Source organism: Epinephelus lanceolatus, chromosome 12 (genome assembly GCF_041903045.1).
Source record: "Epinephelus lanceolatus isolate andai-2023 chromosome 12, ASM4190304v1, whole genome shotgun sequence".
In the NCBI taxonomy this organism is placed as follows: Eukaryota; Metazoa; Chordata; class Actinopteri; order Perciformes; family Serranidae; genus Epinephelus; species Epinephelus lanceolatus.
In genome coordinates, this window is record NC_135745.1 from 39,489,912 (window position 1) to 39,506,806 (window position 16,895).

At 40.7% G+C, this 16,895-nt stretch overlaps 1 protein-coding gene across 1 annotated transcript in view; it reads right to left on the reverse strand.

The window, feature by feature from the left end:
* The window catches only part of pth1r (parathyroid hormone 1 receptor), a 79,162-nt gene that overhangs the window by 27,921 nt on the left and 34,346 nt on the right, over positions 1 to 16,895 (reverse strand). Inside the window, exons 3-4 of the mRNA XM_033651052.2 lie at positions 3,608 to 3,718; positions 3,257 to 3,378 (exon numbers count right to left, since the gene is read on the reverse strand). Of these exons, the coding sequence (XP_033506943.1) occupies positions 3,257 to 3,378; positions 3,608 to 3,718 (233 nt within the window). The remainder of the gene's footprint in view (positions 1 to 3,256; positions 3,379 to 3,607; positions 3,719 to 16,895) is intronic.

Below are 16,895 nucleotides of genomic sequence, written 5' to 3' on the forward strand. Positions count from 1 at the left end.
TGGAACTGTTGATAGGAGCACTGTTCTCTGCAGTTTCTGCAGGAAGGAATTTTCGTACCACTGGAGTTCTTTAAAGGGAAATTTCGGTTTATTTCAACCTGTCTCCCATCATCCTAAATTTGTTTCAAGTGACTAGTGACATAAAAATAATAGTTAGCATGTTAGCCATTAGCCTAGATACAGCCGGGGCGCATAATAGCGTCAGACCTGTTAAAACGTAAGTGAACGGGCAATCTTCAAGTACAAAGTTAGTCCACTAAACAAGCTTTTTTTTCCACAAAGACCACCTCATATCATTAGGATAAATGTCAGAGAACATATAGAAAATGACATGTAAACGTGTTGTCTTACCTTACCGGTGTGCTGCCATGTTTGTTTACCATTTAGCTCTGCTTTCCAAAGCGCGGCCGAAATATCGCGAGAACAAGCAGCTATCTCATACTGTGCCTGAAATCTCGCGAGCTCTAGATAAAGTCCAGCTGGATACTACTCCAGGTGGAGTGTCTCGTCCTCGGTCACATCCAGACCTTGAAAATAAGGCTGCAACCGGTCCCATTCCTTGCAACAGAGGCATTCCTCTTCTGTGGGCACTGGGGCACAGCATTCACAGGTACACCACCAATCTCCAGAGCTACGCAGCCTTGCAGCAGCCATTCCTCCTCTCTCGTCCTCTACCTGTTGTGCCTCTCTCTCTCTCTCCTCCTCCGTTCTTCAATTTCACGAAGCTCTTCGTCAGTGTATTCTGGCTCAAATAAATAAGAGCGGCCATCAAACTCTGCAAAATCAAATTCCTCCTCCACAAAGTTGAAGTCTGGCAAAAAGTCAGCCATTATTCTATAAATCTTTCATAAAATAAATGAATGAACTTTTCAGGCTACTGTCCGGTTCTGCCTTCCAGCTGCTGCTGCTTGTTCTCGTGACATTTCAGGCACGGTATGAGATTGCTGCTTGTTCTCGCGATATTTCGGCTGCACTTTGGAAAGCAGAGCTAAATGGTAAACAAACATGGCAGCACACCGGTAAGGTAAGACAACACGTTTACATGTCGTTTTCTATATGTTCTCTGACATTTATCCTAATGATATGAGGTGGTCTTTGTGAAAAAAAAGCTTGTTTAGTGGACTTTGCACTTGAAGGTTGCCCGTTCACTTACGTTTTAACAGGTCTGACACTACTATGCACCCCGGCTGTATCTAGGCTAACGGCTAACATGCTAACTATTATTTTTTTGTCACTAGTCACTTTAAACAAATTTAGCACGATAGGAGACAGGTTGAAATAAACTGAAATTTCCCTTTAAATCCGATCTAGCACAGCCTCTGATGCTAGCGCTAGCAGCCAGCCTCTTCAAGTCACACTTGACCAGGCGTTCAAACTGAGCAAGTCTACATGTGACTGACTCACTAACTCCTTTGCAAAATGGATTGCAATGGACTGCAGATCAGTTTCAATGTTAGAGGACAGGGGGACAATTGTGTCCAGAATCCAGCAGCTTTGCTACGACACATCTGCAAAAAATTCATTTGAAATTCTTTAAATACTTTCACAGCAAAAACTGATATAAGCCATTTATTTAGATTATTTAATCACAGAGTATGCAATCAATTACATTAATCTTTTTAATCGCTTGACAGCCCTTATGATGAAACAATGAAACTAAGGGCACTTCCTTGTTTGTGTCCACATTCTGTTACAATATGACAATGTGGTCAAAGCAATGTCCAAAAGAAAAGCTGTCTGAGTTTGGTGTAAAAGATCTAAATTGGCCTGCACAGACCACTGACCTCAACCCTATCAAACACCTCGAGGACACCTGGGATGTGTTGGACTGCCAGCTGTGAGCCAGGTTTCATCGCTAATCATCTGTGCCCGACCACGGTAATGCTCATTTTTTTGAACACTGGCAGCAGGGATTTGCTCCCATTCAGCCAGGTTTCAGAATCAGTCACATACAGGTGTAATAACCAGGCGCCACTGTACTTCTGGCAATGTAGTGTATGGAAATGTAATACTTTTACAAAATTTGAATCCATTAAAGAAGAAAATAAAACAGAAATCTGTAAAAATGTGTATATTTAAAGGTGCACTGCTCAACTGAATATACTGGTAGCCTCAAGTGGCTACTGAGACACTACTTCTTGTTGTTTAAAGGAATATTTCATCCCTATAAATACTGACTGTGTCACCTTAAATTTGTGAAGAAACTTTTTTTGTGCATGCCTCCACAATAACAAAAGAATCCAAAAACAGAGAAAATTCCTGAAGTAAATCTCAAAAAGGTTTCATGCACAGACAAGAGTTTGAACTTTAAAACCCCTCATCCGAGCTCTTTCATTGGCTGCTAGCACTGCTGTCACTCAGCCATGCATGTCACTTCCGGGCCAGTAAACGATTTGGGAGTTGGGATTTAAATGGAGTGCACGAGCTGTGTTCATACGCATATGCTTGCCCAGACCTTCCACTGATCCCTCAGTGAGAATGTTTGTGCTTACGTTTTTAAAATAGTAAGTTTTTAGCAAAATGTGTGGGAAGTACTGAGCATATAAGTGCATAAATGAGACTTGGATTATACTGCTTGAGTTGTGTGAGAGTTTATAGGACAGATGTTTTGGTATAGTTTTGCTGGTGTTAAACTTGGACCCCCTCTTTTACTAAATTCATCAAGAATTTTCGGTTTTTGGATTCTTCACTCACTGTGGTCATTTTGGGGTGAAGTATCGTTTAAAGTGTTACCAGGAAAGCAAAGTGACGCCAGTACATGGAGTCCGTGTGCCTAAATTTCTTTTTATCACCGTGTAGTTGCTGTGAAGGCGCCTACGAGGTTTAGTCATGACTGGTGAGCTCTTTCGTTTCTCTGAACTGGATGCTTTCTGGGAAGTTTTGCAATTAAGACTAATGGGACAATGTGACACTGCTTTCAGTCAATACATTTAGACATTTAGCTAATTGCAGCCTCGTATTATCACAAAGCAACCACATTACCATTCTGTCATTATCTCTCCGTCATCATCTCGACATTTCATTAAATATGATTACATTTAATTTGCACTGTACATCATTGAGAAGGCATGTCGACAGTGAGTTACACTTTTCAAAGGCACTGTAATTGCAGGGTCAAGTGGTGTAACAGCTGTTAAAAGGCCGCAATATCGATCTATAGTGTGACAGTTTACTCAGTGCATCCATGGGGCTACTGTGGAGGAAGACATTGTAACTGAGACACTGAGCATATAAATGGCAATGAGACAGATCTCACCTTTTCATGGCTATGGTTGTAATGGTAGAGGAATTTTGCACATTCGTTATAATTGGCCCATGTCTTGTTGGCTGTGGCCAGCTCCCACGTTCCGTTGTTGTCACACCGGCGGTATGCTAGTCCTGGACATCAAACAGAAAAGCCTACATTTAATTACACATTTTGCCAGTTGTTTTCCAACCAAGTCAATTACTCATCCTCAGCTTGCTCCTTAATTAGATCTGCATAATTGTAGAAATTGCACGAGGTTTCAAAAGGAATATGTGTAGCACTGGAGGCCTGGTGCTCTTTCACCAGCTGAAAATGAGCTCCAGGGTTTCTGCTGCCGACTGCATCCACGAACAGACTCACCTTTATGGTTGAAGTCATGGATATACTCTGGACAGGAGGTGGATACAAGCTTTCCTGGGGGTCCTTCAGGCCAACAAACAATGCCGTCCCATTCTGGTGAGCAGAAACCATCTGCAGAGACAAAAGCAGCGTTGACTTTTATAGAACCACAGAGTGCCGTTCTCCTTCAGCTCCAGCATTACATGGCTATAGGCATTTCCAACACCAGTAGTCCTGTATGCTTTCAAGGATTCTGCTGTCCTTTAGAAAGTAGGCCAAGTGCATGAACTTTACGCAGTATGTTAATCAGCACAGTAGTGTATCCTTGTTATTTGTTGTCTGATTGTAAATGAGATCTTTTTTTTTTGTTGTGTTCAAGGAAAACATGGGCGACCCGCAGAGAAAACGCCCCATGTACTGTCACATAATTAAGACTTGCAATCATGGAATTCCCCATGTGCTGATAACAAGTTGTCCATGGAGTCTACAGTGTTCATTAAGGCTGGCGTGTTAGCAGCAGCAGATTTCAATAACTGCTACACAGGGTCATATTGTTTTCATGTTGTATGGAATTGGTTTCAGTATGGATCTCATTAAAAAGATTCCCTGCAACACTGGCTTCATTGTAGTATCCTTAGTGCTATTATGGCAAAACAAAAGTGCCATTATTTTCATCTCTGTATCAATAGTTTGTTCTTGAACTGCATTTATTATTGATACATCGTATGCCCCCCCGATGGGTTAAATGTGTTGTGTATCAAGTGTCGAAATATGCCCATCTCACGCTCTTCAAATGTCCTGTTTGGTCTGAACAAGACTCATATACACTAGTGTAGTGGTAGTTGATGAGATGGGTGTACTACTGGGTAGACAGATAGGTCACCAAGGAGATAGTGGGTGTTTTCTCCTATATGTTCCAATGGCTTTTTTGGCTGATAGGTGGGTATATTGTACTCTAGTGGTTCCCAACTGGTGGGTCGCAGGTCCACTGTGAATGGACCACAAGTGACTCACAAATGTGTCAAGTTTGAAAACACACATTTTATTTTAAAGTGCAGTGGATTTTACACACAGAGCTTTTTTTTGAAGTGCTATTTCCTGCTGTGGAATGAGAGACTTACGGACAGCTACTTAGCAGAGACAGCAAACTAGCTCAACGACATGGCCAAACGCAAGTATGACGCTGGATGTATTAAAGGGAAATTTCGGTTTATTTCAACCTGTCTCCTATCATCCTAAATTTGTTTCAAGTGACTAGTGACATAAAAATAATAGTTAGCATGTTAGCCGTTAGCCTAGATACAGCCGGGGCGCATAATAGCGTCAGACCTGTTAAAACATAAGTGAACGGGCAACCTTCAAGTGCAAAGTTAGTCCACTAAACAAGCTTTTTTCCACAAAGACCGCCTCATATCGTTAGGATAAATGTCAGAGAACATATAGAAAATGACATGTAAACGTGTTGTCTTACCTTACCGGTGTGCTGCCATGTTTGTTTACCATTTAGCTCTGCTTTCCAAAGCGTGGCCGAAATGTCGCGAGCTCTAGATAAAGCCCAGCTGGATACTACTCCAGGTGGAGGTGTCTCGTCCTCGGTCACATCCAGACCTTGAAAATAAGGCTGCAACCAGTCCCATTCCTTGCAACAGAGGCATTCCTCTTCTGTGGGCACTGGGGCACAGCATTCACAGGTACACCACCAATCTCCAGAGCTACACAGCCTTGCAGCAGCCATTCCTCCTCTCTCGTCCTCTACCTGTTGTGCCTCTCCCTCTCTCTCCTCCTTTGTTCTTCAATTTCACGAAGCTCTTTGTCAGTGTATTCTGGCTCAAATAAATAAGGGCGGCCATAAAACTCTGCAAAATCAAATTCCTCCTCCACAAAGTCGAAGTCTGGCAAAAAGTCAGCCATTATTCTATAAATCTTTCATAAAATAAATGAATGAACTTTTCAGGCTACTGTCCGGTTCTGCCTTCCAGCTGCTGCTGCTTGTTCTCGCGATATTTCGGCCGCGCTTTGGAAAGCAGAGCTAAATGGTAAACAATTTATTTGAGCCAGAATACACTGACGAAGAGCTTAGTGAAATTGAAGAACGGAGGAGGAGAGAGAGAGAGAGGCACAACAGGTAGAGGACGAGAGAGGAGGAATGGCTGCTGCAAGGCTGCGTAGCTCTGGAGATTGGTGGTGTAGCTGTGAATGCTGTGCCCCAGTGCCCACAGAAGAGGAATGCCTCTGTTGCAAGGAATGGGACCGGTTGCAGCCTTATTTTCAAGGTCTGGATGTGACCGAGGACAAGACACCTCCACCTGGAGTAGTATCCAGCTGGGCTTTATCTAGCTCACCATATTTCAGACGAGGCGGTCTTTGTGGAAAAAAAGCTTGTTTAGTGGACTAACTTTGCACTTGAAGGTTGCCCGTTCACTTACGTTTTAACAGGTCTGACGCTATTATGTGCCCCGGCTGTATCTAGGCTAACAGCTAATATGCTAACTATTATTTTTATGTCACTAGTCACTTGAAACAAATTTAGCACGATAGGAGACAGGTTGAAATAAACTGAAATTTCCCTTTAAACTGTGTGGACATTGAACTAATGACTAAGCAGAAATCTGGACCCCGTTGCCAGACCAGTTGGGAACCACTGCTGTAAACAGTCAGAAAAAGGTGTAGGTGGTTATACCTCATATAATGTGTACACCTTCCACTACACCACTGGTCACATAGGATAAAACAGAAAGCAAATCTTATATTTGAGAAGCTGGAAACAATACATTTGCCACATTCCGAAAACTGTATTCGCCACACGTAGCCCTGGTTACGGGTAATTTTCTTTCTTTTTACCGCCACTGTCTAATAAAGACATGAAATACTGTGATGGTCACAGCCACACATGGTAATGTTTTCCCAATCAACACTCTTTAAACTCATTAGTTTGTTATCTACACAGGTTACTTTCATTTATGGTCAACCATACCTGAACAATTCGCATCACACAGTTGGTGTGATTTAGAATCTATTTATTTGCTTTTTAATCTTACATTGTTTAATTTAAGTGTGCACATTCAAGCATTCAAGCATTGTAGGGTTACTTAATCTTTTGTTTCTTTGTCTTTGAGCCACCATGGTTGTTTGGGGAGGTCCGTTCCTGGTGGAGAAAAGGCGTGGCTGAGGGCTGAGGACTCCTAATGGTGCGTTCATTTTGTACTCGGATGTCGGAAGTCGGAATGACGTCACCTCCGAGTTGGCAACAGTTTTTGCATTCTAGTTGACAACGGTGGACAAGTCGGAAAAAAACATGGATGCCCGCAAGAAAGCCTTTGTTGCCCTTGCACTTTCGGAGTATAGACAGCTTCAAAACCATCATGCACTCCAACTGATGAACGCTGCAGATGAGGCTGACCTAAGGTAAAACAAATAAGATAAAATTGTGTTTACTCACTATGTATGTGACCGGCAGCCATCTTGAATTTGTAAGTCGGGGTTGATGCAGAGTTTCCGAGTTGGAAATCCGATCTCAGGTTGTGTTCGAGTTTAAACTTCTGACTGGGAACTGGGAATTTCCGACCTCCAAATACAAAACGAATGCACCATAAATCCTGGAGCTAACTCATTGGACCAAACGATGTGCTGCCATGTCATGGGCGATGTTGACCTTTTTTATAGGCCTAGTTGTTCATTTCTTGGTTTGTAATTTTTCATGCATTTTATGGGCAAATAAAACCCCACAATTTTGTCAACAGCTCTTGTGTCCTTGTAACCTCACTGCTTGGTCCCTAACAAATACCCATAATAAAAGTAATTATAATCATATCAATAATAAAGCATATCTTTTTGCATTTCTTGATGAAAAGCTGTAAGAGCAGGGCTGCAATTATTTTACAATTATTTTCAATGTCAATTAATCTGTCCATTATTTTCTTGAATTATTTATTAGTTGTTTTTGTTTCGAAAATGGTGCTAATTGTCCATAAGTGTTTCCCAAAGCCCAAGATGACGTCCTCAAATGTCTTGTTTTCCACAACCCAAAGATATTCAGTTTACTGTCATAGAGGAGGAAAGAAACATGAAAATATTCACATTTAAGAAGCTCGATTTAAATAATTTTGCCTTTTGTTTCTTAAAAAATTACCTAAACTGATTAATTGCTTATTAATAGTCAACAACTAATTGATTAATCATTGCAGCTTTAATTTCTAGGCAAAGCAATTAAAGAAAATATTACAACATCCTGTAATTACACTTCCTACTTTTTTAGTTACAGGATTGGCTGATCAAAAGAAACTTTTTTCAAATAATGTTTAATATTTTTGAGATCATGGCGACGAACACGTATAAAAAGTGGTCTATGAATCAGTATAACATGGACTTTCCTACAAGACTGTGTGCTGCTCCTGATGAACACAAACCTCAATGTTCTACTTTCATGAAGAACGCATAGTAACACGTCTTAACTTCAGACAAAGGGCTGCAGGTTCAAAGGGGGAACAAAAATGCCATTTCCAAGCACAGAGCGCCTTAATTGTCAGCTAAATCATGGACCTCAGTCCTCTGATAGTGGGAGCAAACTAGTCCCTTTCCCCACAGATTCCTGGCAGCAGCCTCCCTCATGGCTTGGCATTTATGTTGTATTATTGAAAACATCTGCCCCACTTTGACCACTAATAAGTAGCTAAGGATAAAACTAAAACTATCCTCTCTTTGCAGTAGATCCATTATTTTCTCATTCCTGTAATCAAACTTGCAAAGAAACATCTGAAGCAATGACGACATGCTTTTTATTTGCCTGTCACTTGGAGCGCAAAATTAAAGAGCAGACTGAGTGGAGCTGACTGATTCCTACAGATCTCTGGTGGGAGAAAAACAGCATTTAGTTTTGAAAATCACGCTGACCACACATCCTGGGAGTAAAAGTAGAATTGCTGTTCACTTTTGCCATAGGTTTTATTACCATAGGACCACCTACTAACAGGCTTAAATTAAACACAGAACACACACACATATATAATTTCCCGTAAATTTCTCGACCGCGATTTAAATATAAACGTGACTACAGGGGGACTTTGGTATTTGTGATGTCACTTGGGTTTTTAATTCAGTTTTCTTTCCCCCCCCAACTCATTTGACTCTGACCTGCAGATGTCAAAACACATATTGCATTTTCTCCTGATACATGCAACCTTTTATAATGATTGCTGATGTTATTCTACACTCAGACCACAAGCTTGAAGGCTGAGCTATTTTCACACTGCAAGGTCTGGGGCATTGAACCCACATCCCTCCACTGTCCTCTCCAGGCAAACCTCAGTGTTTCCCTCAATGAAAACCTTGTCTCAGCCACGTAATGGAGACTTTTGTGTATTTAAAGCACAAATGAGAAATAAAAACAAATAGATAAAATGTTGAAATGCAACCAAAGCTGAGGTTTTTGCCTCACATGGGATCTAATACGCTCTCTATGAAGCTGGAATTGCACAATCAATTCATTACTCACAGAAAATCCTACATTTCACACTAGCGTTTTAAAATAGTCATCACTCCACATCTCCTATAATAGTTCAGAAAACCACGAGTTTACAGTGCCAGATAAAAAAAAGAAAAACTCTGGGGGTGGTCAGGCAGGACACAGGCAAGACAAACACAGATGTAAAGCCAAAGAATCCTAAAAAATGCACGCTAGCTGCTATTCTCTGAGTTTACCTCAACCCACGGATTCAAGGTCACGCCACAATACAAGAAAAAAAAAGGAATGTTTTAAAAAACTACAAGAGGGAATTCTGTCCAAGTCGTAATGACCACTTCAAGGAAAACCCTTACATGGGTCACCAGAAAACACAAGTAATGCTTTCCTTGAACTTTATCTCAAATCTTGACAGCCTCCTAAATTTTACTCAGCATCACAGACAAACCACTGCCCAGATTTTAAATGATTTCCACATTACATAATTACAAACAACCAGATGAGACACTGAAGTTCAAATCAGGGTCAAATGAAGTGAAGTCAAAGCAATTCATGTGCCATTAGGTTTAAAAAAAAAAAAAGCTCAAATCAAGCATGTTTAATGAGCACATATGTGCCTATCCAGGCATTCAACGACCACATCGGGGACTCTTTTTTCCCCTTATTAAGGTAATATGTTCATCTTAATTCCTTCAACTGTGATTGAACACACATGTGTAACCTTCCAAAAGAGGTCAGAAAACAGCCACCACATACAGTATGAGTCACATCTGCTTTGTGCCAGCAGCATCAGGTATGCAGGTCAGCTCTGATGTGTTCATGTGCCTCCAAAACAACACCTCCAGCATTTAACAGAGACCTAGTAAGACTGATGGACTTGTTAGAGTCTAGAATCAGTGTAAACATCCTCCCTGATATGCAAAGAAACATGTCTATTAAAGAGAATCAAGTGCATTGGCTGCAATCAACTATTATTTAATCTGTCAATATTTTTCACCCAGTTGCCAGAATAAATGTATATTTCTGCACAATATGGATAAGTTACATTTATATGTTATTATGTAGCAGATATGTTGAATCTACATTTCAACAAGGGTGAGGTTTAGGCACAAAGCCACTTGGTTATAGTTAGGAAAAGATCATGTTTTGGCTTAAAATACCTGGTTTGTGGTGGCTAAAGAGCTATTGGAAACGATGTCTTGGTAAAAAAAACACCTGCTTGTTGTGGCACTTGTGTCTCGGTAAAAAAAACAACAACCTAGATTTCTCATGGCACTATCCCCGGTGGAAACGCAGCAATGTCTCAGTAAAAAAACAACTGTTTTTGATGGCGTTATCATGGCTAGAAACACGGCGTTGTTTCGGCATAAAACAACCGCTTTTTATAGCACTACCCCCGGAGGAAATGCAGCAATGACTCAGTAAAAACCAACTTTTTTTCATGGAGTTATCACAGCTAGAAACACAGCGTTGGCTCAATAAAACACAACTGCTTTTTATGGCACTACCCCCGGTCAAAATGCAGCAATGACTCAGTAAAAACCAACTGTTTTTCATGGAGTTATCCTGACTAGACACACAGGTTTATCTGAGAATAAAACCACTGCTTTTTGTTGCACTGTCCTCGGTGGAAATGCAGCAATGACTTGGTAAAAACAACAACTTTTTGTAGCACTATCCCGGAAAAACAGAGCGAGGGCTTGCTTGGTAAAAAAAAAACAGCCGCTGTTCAGTGGAAACACAGTGATCGGTCGCTAAAAACACCCATGTTTGGTGACTAAAAAGTTGTTGGAAATGCAGCAATCACTCACTAATTTACAACTGGTTGTGTTGTTAGTTGGTCTTAAAAAGTGGTCTGCAACTTGGCAGGTGTCTAGTCTTGGTGACACGACATCTAACATTTCCGCTAGCCCCTGAAGACAAAGTCAGCTCATATACTACGTTAATTTTAGAAACGTTGATATGATTTGTATGAAACGAACAAATGTAATCTATCCATTGTTTGCAGAAACATACAGTGCCAATATTTTCTTTGGATGACTGACTTTTCTTTATTAATCAATTAATTATTTAACATATAAGAAGTAAAAGAAAATTGTGAAAAATGGCCATCTCAAGTTCGAGGCGATGTCTTTAATTACTTTAATTTACGTTGTTTTTTTGTTTTTTTTGACCAACAGTTGAAAAGTCCTGATTTAGTCAATGTAATTACATTTTTTAATCATGTAAAATGGAAATGGAATATTTGGCATCTTTCCCTGATAAAAGAATTAAATAATAAGCAGTGGTGGAAAACATACTCAGATCATTAATCTCTAATTTATTTATTTTTTTATTTTTAGAATTTAAATAGAAAGGGAAACATTTGACTAAAAACATGTCATCTAAAATGAAATTAATGATACATTTTTAAAGTGACACAGAATCAAACCTAAGGAATTGTGTTTTCCTTTTCACTGAGTCTTATGTAATTGTAATTAACATTTGACCCACGTGCTCCTCATATCGAAGTCTAGTTGAGAATTCTATGAAACTCAATCAAACTCAATCTACAATCATTATGTAAATGAAGAGACAGCTGCAAATGGTGCTTTGAGGTTTCTGGTGAAGTGGGACACCAGGCTTGCCAGTCATTTCTCCATGTCAGGATGGATTAAGCATGATGGTGGTCAGATGAGCAGCGCAGACTCTCGTCCAAGAGAGGCCTAATGTTTGACTGACTGCTCTGCTCTGCATTAACATCATTGGTCATCCTGTTACGCACGCTTTGAGAAAAAGCACAGCGTTGTTGTTATATAAGCCTTTAACATCTTACACAAGCTGCTGTTCGGCGCCTGCAGTTCTCAGTAGTAGCAATTCTTTCATATTTTTTAAAATCCAATTTGGGATTTGTGGACATTTATCAAAACCATGAAAAGTTGGGAAATACCACGCGAGGCAATGTACTGTAACTAGTGGGAACGGTCAACAAAAGCTTTTGTGTTCTCAGCCTGGAGGAAAACATTTTTAATTATGTGTTTCATTTACAAAGGGGTACCGTTTCGAGGGTCGAAGAATTCGATGCGACCACACTGCACTGGGGTTAAAGAGAAAATAATATGATTGGTTTGGCTGTGGAATCCAAAATCCTCCTCCGAACAATCAACTGGGAAAATGACAGTAACCACAATGAGATACAGTAGATGCTGGGGTCTGCTGGAAAATACTGCCCATAAATACACAAATACACCCCAGGATCAACTTCGCCCTCAATCCCAGCCTCTGGAAAGCCCCGGGGAGGACAAAGGAAATAGAACAGCATTTTAAAATGTAACCATCACCTTAAAGTACACATTCAAATGCCTGGCAGCTGTTTGATTCTAACAAATCAGCAAAAAGAAGGCAAAAACAGTCTAAAAAAGTCTATCTGGAACTTCTCAACGAAGCATCAGGGTGGTTCTATAGAGCACTGAAGTGTGCACATCATCAGCTGATTAGTATACACTATCATCAGGAATCACATTGAAAGAAATCACCAATCACGTTCAATCAAGACAACAAGGTGGTCTTTGCAGTCTTGCTTACTGTCACTATTGTGATCATCATAGTTACGCTGCCCACTCCCACAGTTTCTGGCAAACTTTACCTTTTGTGTTGATTAATTCCTTCCTCCATCACTCCAGCCTTTTCCTAGTTGGTACTCCTCTTATGTCTTATTGGCAGTCCCTGCCCTGCATCATTTCAGATCTGTGTCTTTGTGCTCCTGCTCTGTTTAGCCCCTGTGGAATTTATTGCACTCCCCATCAAACCTCTTGCTGCAGCTGGAATTCACTGGGGAGCGCCCTCAGTAGCTAAGCCCATTCGGACAAATGAAAGCACTTTGCTGCGACTAAATGGTTCGGTTTCCTTTAGTTTTCTCTGACTCTGAGAAACCTGTTGCAGGTAGAGGCAGATCAAACTATTGGAGACCTAATCAGGGCTAATGACGTGCGACCCTCTCACATCCCACACAGCCTAGTTAGTTTCCTTCACTGTTGCTAAGCAATGCATTTTGGTCGATAGATGCAAACCATGATGGACAGGCTTATTGATATTATCTGTTGCCTATCCAAAAAATCAGATACCAACACTGTAGTCCCTGTGTCATCCTACTATGGCATGAGAAGAATCGCAATCTAGTCAAAGGAGCAACCAGCCAGAGTGATTACAGATGTTCTCGCAAAAGACGACCTGCATCAGGCAGAGGTGGCACCCATGTGGGGGGCCAGGGGAGGCCACGGCCACCCTGATATATGATGTTTTTAAACTTAAGTTAATGTTTTGTTCCTTAAACAGGCACTGTGTAGGAATTTCTCCCATCTAGTGTTAAGACTGTATATTGCATTCAAACGGATAGGGCACTCTAGCACCTCACTGTTTCAAATGAGTACTGCAACAACGGTAGCTGCTGTGTACCAAAAAGCTATGATAACATTGATGAAACCATGTCATCCGATACTTGATGGAGTATTCATTCAGGGTCCTACACATACAATCACGTCTTATCTTTTGACAACTGACAAGTGGCTCAACCTTACACACCTCATCACTCTCCTCGCAACACTGTGTCGCTAACAGCTGTTAGCAACCAGTGCCGCTAACAGCACTAACAGCGCTGTGATTCTCCTTCAGCAGCTCTCTCCACCTGGGAAAGGGTACCCCAATGTTGAACCCCCGTTTTTTGTAATCGCCGGTCATGTTGCCTTTTTGCCTTTTTCAAATGCACCGGCACTTGTGACTAGCCTGCTTGCTGCAGCTTTTCGTCACTCTACCCGCAGGCAGAAACCGGAAACCAACAAGTGAAAATGCGAAAGGCGATTCCGTATTTCTCAAGTATGTCCCTGTACGTACCTGTATTTTCAAGATGGCGCACGTACATGATGAGACACCGGTCGAGCTTACGGACGTACTCACTTACACACTTTTGACTGCAAAATTTGTTTGTCTCAAAGAACAACTGAAATTGTTACACATAGTACCCTTAAAATCAGTGTCAGACTAAAGCTGTATATTTGTCTTTTTTTTATGGAAAAGGACAACTAGCCTATCTGAAGAACAATGAATTGCTTAACATGTATGTATACGTGACAAATTAAAACAGGATTGTTGTGGAACTAAAAAAGTTAACTTTACCAGTATTAAGGCCTTTGCAAACTGAGTCAGCTTTTTTAGTTTGAAATCGCACGTCTAACACTGAATATGACTTCATGTTATGTTAATCACATTTGCACACTGAGTCTGAAATGTCAGAGAGCTGTTTGACCACGAATCAGTGAAGAAAATGTGGCAGCGGGACACAAGACAGCGCAACATGGTGCACAGAATCAATTCATAACTCAGACAGCTCACTTTCAGCGAGTCAAATAGTAATATTCAGGTGGATGATGAGGAGGAGGAGGAGGAGGATGTGGACCACACACAGGATGTGGAGGACAGACAGGGAGGACAGCTCCTCAAATGAAAGACAGGGAGGGAGTGGTGACAGCCTGATAGGTAACTCCAGTGGAGAGAGGCAAAGAAGGAAATGTGTCTTTTAATTTTGTCACATACTGCAAATTCTCATAATGAATAGAACAATAAACTGCATCAGAATCCACGTGCAAAGTTTCTGTGTGTAATGATTTTTTTGGATGACAGATTAAATGTGTGCAAAGGTCTTAAGTCTGTGCACGAGATAATTATCAATATTAACTGTAAACTGAGAAATCAAAGTATTTCAGTGTACACTATGCAGGATTTGTTGCTCACTGTGCAACTTACGAGACTTAGAGAGCCGTGGTGGTCAAGCTAGCTGGAGAGTAAATGAAGAGAGACGGCGGTGTTAACGAGAACAAAGCAGTGACTCAGAGAGAAAAATGTTATTTTCTGGTTGTTTCATGGCGATTATGTTCTAAAGCACAAGTTAGCCGAGCCACACCTACGCATTGCTGGATTTTGAATGAATTCAGCTGAGACACATGCTTCATCCTGTCCGCTTGGCTTCTCTGCTGTGTGTGGCTCAACCTCGCCCCCTTGTTCAAACAGACACCCAGACCTGCAGCTCACGTCCACAGGGCAAAGTAATGAGACATAGTGGCCTGGGGCTATACACTACTGCCCAAAGGTTGACACCCAGAGTCGTCCCCAACAAAGTAAAATAAGAGGAAAATTAGAAAATACAACCAGAGGACAGACATCACCACACACTTTTACTCTACTACATTTCAAAATGATCCAGTTTTACTCCAGTATTTATGTATTTCGTTTCTTTAATACAACAAAATAAAATTGGAAGTTTTGACGAATCACTGGTCCTAGTTTTTTAAGTTAGATAATAGGTCACATGAGGGCAGGTGCAAACAACTGCTCTCAAAGCCACAGTTAAGTTTCGATTTCCAGTCAAGCCCACGCTGCATGTCAGATTAGATGCTACATGCTAGTGACCACATTCAGCATGACAATGAGACCGACTTCATGATGGAAGCAGAAAATGGTGTCCCACAGCAGAGAGGGTGAGTCATGATGCAAGGAGAGAAAGATTTGTGACAGGTTACACTGCTGGGACTGCTCTACTGCAGTGTGTCACCCCTGGGCGGCCAAATGATTTCTGCTTTACTTCAAGTGTAATGTACACGCTCCATTTTAAAGGTGGTGTACATGTTGAGAAAAAATAAACCTTTCCATTACCAGCATTTAATTTTACTTTCAGTGCTCAGGAATATTTAATGATTTAAAATTGCTTACTTAGTCATTTTAGGTAAGATATCTGTATTTGTACTGAAGTGTGACTTTCAGGAATGTCATCCATCGATGCTTGTGGGTCTTAAGTGATGATTAAGATGCATTACTTTTCTGTGGGTCTATGTGTTTCTTTAGGAAAATCCTGCAAAGTATGCTTTTACCTCTCATATGATGCCTGATTCTGTTTTAAAATGGGGGAGCAAACTTGGATAGATACATTAGTTGCAGGCGATCTGAGGGTTCTCCCATGCATTTTGTTTTTATATTTAAGATACATTTCCTGCATGTCTACACCACCTGCATTAGTCTAGATTAGTTAGATTGAGGGTGATTTAAGGACCAAGAATGCATCAACAACAGTATAACTGGCTGGATCAGGATGGAGAGTTATTATGACATTATTACTGCTATTCTCAATACTCACAGGGTGATCTTAAAAGTCTAACAACTGCGACAAAGTAGAAGCAGTCTGGATAAATGAAATGGTCTCACGACAGCTATTCCTCTCCCGCCTGTTTATTTTACACACAGGTTTTAGTGGTAGCTATTCTCAATTAGGGCTGCAAAGATTAGTCGACTATTAAAATAATCGGTGACTATTTTAGTAGTCGACTAATCGGTTTGAGTCATTTTTCATAGAAAAGTACTATAAAAGTGCCCCAAAATACTCTTATTGCAGCTTCTTACGTTAAAATATTGGCAGCTTTACACACTCTCCCATGATGGTGAACTAAAACCCTTTGGCGTGAGTACGAAACAAGACATTAGATGACATCATTTTGGGATTTGGGAGAGACAGACCGACATTTTTCAACATTTCAACACATTTTTCGATAAAATGATTAGTCGACTAATCGAAGAAATAATCGACAGATTAATCGACAATGAAAATAATCGTTAGTTGCAGCCCTACTCTCAATAGCACCACTGGCCGGTGTAGCTGTAATAACATACAAAAATAAATAATCAGAACTTCTACATTTGAAATTTTTGACCTACATTCAAATCAAGACTCAAAAGGCCCATTTTAGTCGAGAACTAGACCTAACTGTGACACACGCACCTCTCATTTACACTGTAAAAGAAAATGTGACTTTACCGTTAGACTCCCAA